Source organism: Limulus polyphemus, unplaced genomic scaffold (genome assembly GCF_000517525.1).
Source record: "Limulus polyphemus unplaced genomic scaffold, Limulus_polyphemus-2.1.2 Scaffold2059, whole genome shotgun sequence".
Lineage (NCBI taxonomy): Eukaryota > Metazoa > Arthropoda > Merostomata > Xiphosura > Limulidae > Limulus > Limulus polyphemus.
This window is the reverse complement of record NW_013667669.1, coordinates 16,862-24,535: the sequence shown is the minus strand read 5'-3', so window position 1 is coordinate 24,535 and position 7,674 is coordinate 16,862. Positions and strand designations below refer to the sequence as shown.

Sequence of the window (7,674 nt, the reverse complement as noted above, 5' to 3'; positions counted from 1 at the left end):
GTATCCACATGAGTCGATGTTTCCGTTTATGAACGTTATATTTTAAGATCTGTGCAAGAACTCAGCTAACAGATGTTTCCGTATATCAAAGCTATCTTTAAGTTTTGTACAACAAAAACCTTATCAAATATGGAAGTTAGCAATATTTCTCTTGGTTTTCCCCCCTTTTTACAGCTAATCTTCTACAATTAAAAGTAATTTATTTGTTAGTTAGGAGTGGAGAAAAGTCAATCGTCAAATGCGTTTAATGGCAGATTTGTGGTTCCGTTTTACATCATGTTTTAATCTTTGTATGGAATTATGGACGCATCATTTTGTGTGTGTGAGAGAGAGAGCTAATATTCTACATTAGTACGTCCAGGGAACTTTCAATAAACTTGGATTTCATTTGGTGAAGTGGAATGTCTCGAATACTCATACCGCTAATACTGACTTGCATCCAATAGACATTCATTTTTGTAAGTCCGTGAGCTTCTTTCTTTATAGAATTTGACTAACTGGTTGGCTGTAGCAGCCGCTGCTCTTTATATACGCAGCAGTGCACCATGGGATTCCTATGCAAATTCAATGCTGATGAAGAAATTTAAATGTATTAATGAATAATTCAAGGTGAAGAAAAAGAAAAGAAGGACGATGTCAGCGTTTTGAATAGGAGTGGGCTGAGGATTCTTCCACAGTAGGTGTCTGTGACTTGTTGGCGATAAATGTAAACAATAAACAGACAGCACACTATCCACTTGTTTTAAAATAATATATTCAAAACAAGTCAAACCTACGTACAAAAAATATTTACACTATAGGATATCACAGTTTTATCTAAAATTCTAAATGATTATCTTTTCTTGACAAAAGTCCACACAGGCTGATTCAATTACTTTAGAATCCAATTGACAAGATAATAGTATCAGTAAATAATTCACGTACGTTACCCCGTGAGTTACCACAGTTGTATTTCGAACTTTAAATAATTGTCTCCTTTTCGTCAAGTCCACACAAATGGGTTCAATTACTTTAAAACACCCCTTGGCAAGACAAATTATTCTCCTTATATCTATTAAATTGTGAAGATTACTTTAAAATATCGCCCATTATGGCTAATCACTTACACACTGGTTAACTTCACGTTTTCTTTCACTAACTAATTTTATGACTTGAATGGCACTTTTTCTCTATTTTACTTCACTTGATTTGCGCTCACTTGGTCACCTATATTTATACATGCCCAACTGAGGCCTCGAACTTTCTCTAAACTACGCGAGCAGCGCTGTAAGGCAGCGAAAAAAATACCGAAGATGCGAGTAACGTGACGTCAACAATATTAATAAAGCTTAGACAACAATATAATTGCAAACACAACTTACGACTCGTACTAAGTTACGTAACAAATTTCTTACGACTAACACTTTTAAATCAATTATTAAATATTAAGTCAAAAATAAACTAAATAATACCACTTACACTAAACAGCCTTGTATGTCTAGCAATAAGAACCTCTTCGAGAACAATATTTGCAATATTTTTTACACTACATACAAAGACTGTTTTAGTTCACATACTAAGTCATCCTTTGTCGGTCTCTCATCACGTAGGGCCTCCAGTAGAGCTTCATCTTAACAGGATCCCTTGTCTTTATCTTGATCTTATGTTGCCTGAAGTCTGTCTTTCCTAATGTATCTGTATACTGACACAGTAGATCTTGTACCTCTTTCTTCTTCTTCTTGCCAGTTAGTTCTTCACTTATGTTGATGTCCTTGTACGTCTCATCTCCACCCAGTGGTCTTAGGCCTAGTAGGCATTTATCTTCTATAACGAAGTCAATGTCTTCTGATTCTACCTCTATTACAGCCACACCTGCCTTGTCCATCTGTACCTCAATAGCTGCACCTGTAAGGTCTTCTCCCTCGAAGTGCCTCTTCAACAGATTGACATGATAGACCTTGGTTGTCCCATCCACTTTCACCTTATAGTGCATTCTCTTGATCACTTCCTTATCTGCAAAAGCTCCTTTCCACTGTTAGGTGAGCTTGTTGCTGGCTGTGGGTTGCAGAGCTAAAACCTTCTGTCCAACCTTGAAACGTCGATCCTTGGCCTTCTTGTTATAGAAGTGCTTCTGACTGTCTTTGGTGGGTTTGGCTCCCCCAGTAGAACTGCTTTGATAGGTCTGGTTCAATGCTCCTTTCCAGTCCTCTGTTTTGTAAGTCTCTTTCTATTTTGTCTTTTGCTCCACTTTCTCTCGGGCATTACCCCGAAGTTTCTGCAGAGAAGGGTCTTTCTTCTGCACTTCCTTCAGCTCCCGTGAACTGAGACAGACTGTTCAGTCACCTTTGTCCCAGTTCCGACTTTGAGCGAATCTTTCATATCTCTCCAGAAAAGCATCCATGTCATTTTTCTATTCATCAAGTTTGGGCAGATTGGGTCGGCTGGCCCTGATCCCATTGTCATTCTTGATTCTTCGTCTTTCTGTTGGGTGAGCTTGGCAATCTCAGTTAGTGCTCTTATTCTCTCTATTTCCAGTCTCTCCTCTCCCTCCTTTTCTTTTTCAGAATTTGTGCTCTTATTCTTTCTCTCTTTATTTCCATTCTCTCATTATCTGCTCTCTCCTTTCTCTCTTTGTGCTTTTATTCTTTCTCTCTCTATTTCAAGTCTTTTCTTTCTCTCATTTTCTTCTCTTTCCTTTTCCTCTTTTAGATTTTCTTCCTCTCTTCTCTGCCTACGCTCTTCTCTCTCTAGTCCATGTTGTTGTTTAACAAACTCTCGTAGCTCGCCATCTTTGAGGCCAAGACGCTCACCTCTTTCTATCCATTTATCAAAATCTGATATAGTTATATAGCGTAATTGTAATATCTACGCTATTTTTACTACCACTACAGTTGTGCGTATAATGGCCTATTTATTTCCTCTGTCGTTCACTACTGTATAATCCTGGCTGGCTCGCCAAATATCAGGTTTTATATATGTGAGCTAGAATTCTTCTACAGTAGGCGTCTGTGACTTGTTGGCGATAAATGTCAACAATAAACGGAGAGCACACAATCCACTTGTTTTAAAATAATATATTCAGTACTAGTCAAACTAAACAATCATTAAATATTAAGTCACTAAATAATACCACTTACACTAAACAGACAAGGTGAGATGTGCCCGTATTGCGTTATTCCTGGATATCCTTCAGTAAATGCTATAGTTGTTGTAATTTTACGGTTACTACATCTGATTTTACTCGCTTCTCTTAATTCATGCTGTACCCTAAATGATAATGCAAAAAACATTTGAGCTCAGAAATATATCAAATAAACCACATTACATGGTAATTGCCGTGTTCATCTGAAACAAACAAATAAAAAGACTTAATCTGTTTTATTTATGACAATTACTATATCAATTAGTGTGTGTATTTATATGAGATGTGTACACCTACATACACATACGTTATATATATAAGTATCGAGCGAATGGGAGGTAGAGCGTTATTAACATATATATATATATTATAGCTAATGATATGTCCGATAGACTTTGCTTTTGGTAATACAAAACAAGCCCTATTTCTGTAGAAACATTATAAAAAGTTAAAACTCAGTCATAAGTAATTTTCTAAATCTAAGTCTTTGTTCGTGGAGTTTTTTCTTTCGCATATACATTATAACGCTTACATAGTTACACACACACAGTACAGTGTAGGCGTAGACTGATTTTGCGTTCATATGCCGTTTTGCTAACCCTAAATGTTTCTATGTAACTGGTGTATACAGAGTAAAGTTTGTATATTATAAACTTTGCATACTTTGTGCTTTTGTGTGTTAGACCTCCAAGTGAATTATATATATATACACACTGCATGTTTTTGTTACATATATTTGAAAATAATATGCTACAAGTAATAAGATCGATAAAGTGATCACTTTTTAGAGTATTTAGAAATTCTGATTAATGTATTTTACGGTCGTCAAAAAGGGACAAGAACACGCAATGCATGTTGGCGACAATGTCCATTGTAATATTGCTTTTGTAAAGGTTCAGTTTGATTTCGAAACATTTCTTTGGTTTAGGTATCCGTTCTAAACTACACAAAGGCTATCTACGCTAGTCATCCCTTATTTCGAACTGATAGGCAGCTATTCAACATCAGTCACTGTTTTTGGCTACTCTAATCGAAAGTGATATTTGACAGTCAAACTTATAATGCGTCTACGACCTTATAGTGCGGAGCGCATTTTTGCGGCAACGGGATACGATCCTAAGTTCGACACGCGAACCATAGACCACGTCCAGTTCTTGTTGAAACGTCATCGAAGAAACGATGGTTTGTTTTCGAATATTCACACAAACTTACATAAGGGCTATCTGCGCTAGCCGTCCCTGGTTTTGAACAGATAGGCTAGAGGGTAAGCAGCTAGTCAACAGCAGTACCCACCTCCAACTTTTGTCAGTTAAAGTGGGATTTGACAATCACCCTTATGACGCATCCACGACTCTATCGTGCGAAAGGATGATTTTCTTTTGTCATGGAACACGAACATTGGACCTCAGACCCATAGTCGGGCACGCTAATCATTGGGTCACACTTGGTCCAGAAATAATAATTAAATTTTTCTAGTGCAACAACGGATATTATTAACAACATATAAAAAAATCAACTTTTCAAGGGCTAGTTATTTTCTAAGGTTGCTGATACAAGTGAAGGAAAATAAAAACTAAAAATAATGATATTTATGAACAATATGCACATATCATGCATTTAGTTCTTAAAATATACTATTTGAACGCACAGAACAGAAAAACAGAAGCTGTTTAAGAAATAAATGAGGACCACACAAAATACTTTTTTCTGTTGCTCCATGAATATTTTTTAGAATTCATCTTAATAGGAAGAGACATTAATATTAAACTTAAGAACAACGTGACAAATATCTTATTGGCAATTAAAACTAATATCCAAATAAGCTTCAACAGGTGAATTAAGCCCATCAAAACCTTTCAGACAAATCATAATTCAAATAAGCGCTTCAACAGGTGAATTAAGTCCATCAAAACCTTTCAGACAAATCATAATTCAAATAAGCTTCAACAGGTGAATTAAGTCCATCAAAACCTTTCAGACAAATCATAATTCAAATAAGCTTCAACAGGTGAATTAAGCCCATCAAAACCTTTCAGACAAATCATGATTCAAATACGCTTTAGCAGGTGAATTAAGTCCATCAAAATCTTTCAGACAAATCATAATTCAAATAGCTTAAAGAGGTGAAAGTTTATTAGAACGTTTCAGACAGACTAAATTCCTCTAATTGAACAAAATATCGATCTGTATCTATACGTATTTTGTATAACTAACAATATACATACTTTATATATATATTTTTTTCTCCTGATTCGTTTCTTTACTAAGGTTCTCTGTGATGAATTTCGGGTTAGCGTGTATTTATTTATACAAGTACTGTGTAACCTTGAAGGTTGAGGCGTTATGTTTCATCTGTGCTTAATAGCCAAATTTTTCCTTTGCATTGTGATAGCCCCAGGACAATGATAAAAAGTTGTGATAAGCCTACTTGTTAACATACCTCGACTAGTAGACTAACCAGTGGAAATTTCCAGCGTAAATGCAACTTTTCTCGTACACTACATTTACTTTTGGTATTGGGAGTGTGTAAATTGTTTCCTAATAATCTGGAGGTTTTGATATTGAAGAGTTTGTTTAGTTAATATGGGTGTTGGTGTTGGAGGACGGTGGGACAGGGCCATCTCTGTATTTGCCACACCTATAATACATATAAAGTTGGATTTACCAAATTTGCCGGGAGCGACAGAAAGCCTAATCAACTGGGCAGTAGTTACGAACAAACCAAATTTGGTGATAAAGTGTGATTCTGCCTGAAGGTGTAGGCTTATGCCTTTGGCTTGTTTAAAATACACGTGGAATTATTACATGCGTTCTTTGTTTCTTTCCATCAGTCCTTTTTTCTCTCTCTCTCTCTTTTTAAATATGTATAATTTCCCTTAAATATCAGTCAAGAATAAAAGACTCATTCGAAACTCTTAACAACTCGAGAATAATCGATAAAGAAGAGAAACTATTGTGAAACAACTCGGGGTCGCTGATCTGTTATCATGTGTTTTGAAAAACTTTAATTATCAGACACTTTACAGGTAAAAAAATGCTTGTTTTTTATCTCTAGCCCGAAAAAGCTAAATAAAAAAATATTATGATAAATGAGTACAGATAATCCTGTTTAAAAATGGATTTAACTCATTTTATAGAATTGTTGAATTTTGCGCAAAGCTACTCTAAGGCTACCTGTCTTAGCCATCCATAATTTTGAAATGATAGGCTAGAGGGAAGGCAACTAGTCAACATCACTTGACGCCAGCTCTTGAGCAACTATTTACCAATGAATATTAGAATTGATCAGACATTATAACGCCCCCACAGCGGAAAGGGCGAGCATTTTCGGTGATGGGATTCGAACTTGCGACTGGCAAGTTGTGAGTCGAGTGCCTTAGCAACCGCTAGGCCAGTATTGGTTAGCAGTTGTTGTCTTTTCTTATCTCTCACGAAAAACAAGCGGAAGTTGTTAGGTCACGGGTCAAAGTAGGAAGTGGGTATAACTAAAAAAAACGGCTTTTCATATCAGCCTTGTGGTGGCTGTTGGAGTAGAAACTTCAGCTGAATTTATGTATTATTGCAATAGTGGCGGCCATTTTTTCATTGCATTCCTCCATAGAGACTGTTAGCGCACTATCTAAGATATATAAGACGTTTGTATGCCCTTCCCTCCACACTGTGTGTATGTTGTGTTATACAAAATTTAAAACAGTATTTTCGGTTTAAGAACTTGGCGCCATCAAAGAGTTTTACGTCAAAGATAATAAATGCTCAATAATAGCAATAATGGGTGGTGGAGGGGGTTCTGAACCCCAACTAACACGCCCCTTGTTCCAAACTATCATCCCACAAAGTTTGTTTGAGATTGGCCCATCGACCTAAGAGTAGTTATACAACGTACAAACAGACAGACACGCAGATTTTTGTGTTTTAGATATATATATATCATATATAGATAGATAGATAGATTTAGGATCTTAAAAACTTGAGAACGTGTATTTAATTTCTTGCTAATCATGGGTATTGAGCATGTAATCAAATCAATAAGGCGTCGCTTTAATGATTTGATGTTGGATTTTGAAAACTTAAGAATATGTGTTTATTTCCTAGTAATCATGGCCCTTGCAATTATATATAATCAAATCAATAAGATGTCGCTTTAACGAGTTGCCATAAGATTTTAAGCGGCTACCTTCTAAAAAGACGCAGTGATTTAAGCGAAACGTTATGAACATTTAAACATCTATTTGACATTAGACATTTTTTGTGGTACAAGTTTATCCACATTTTTGTTTATAGGCTATCTGAGTTGTGCTCACAGCAGGGATCGATCCCCGAATTTTAGTGTTAGAAGCCCCCTCTTCCCTAGCTTAGTATATGGTGCAAAAAAGTTAATATCAGAAGGAAAAAAAAACATAGAAGATTGATTTTATTCAATTTTGTTTCCATAGATGGTCACAAGAACAAAAAAGATTTTCGTCGGGGGTCTTTCAGCATCAACTACTCTGGAAGACGTAAAGAACTACTTTCAACAGTATGGATTGGTAAGTACAGTGTCTTATGTTTGTTAA

At 35.9% G+C, this 7,674-nt stretch overlaps 1 protein-coding gene across 1 annotated transcript in view; it reads left to right on the top strand.

Moving 5' to 3' along the window:
• The window catches only part of LOC106465815 (RNA-binding protein Musashi homolog Rbp6-like), a 74,484-nt gene extending 66,810 nt beyond the window's left edge, over positions 1-7,674 (top strand). Inside the window, exon 6 of the mRNA XM_013926050.2 lies at positions 7,555-7,674. Within this exon, the coding sequence (XP_013781504.2) occupies positions 7,555-7,674 (120 nt within the window). The remainder of the gene's footprint in view (positions 1-7,554) is intronic.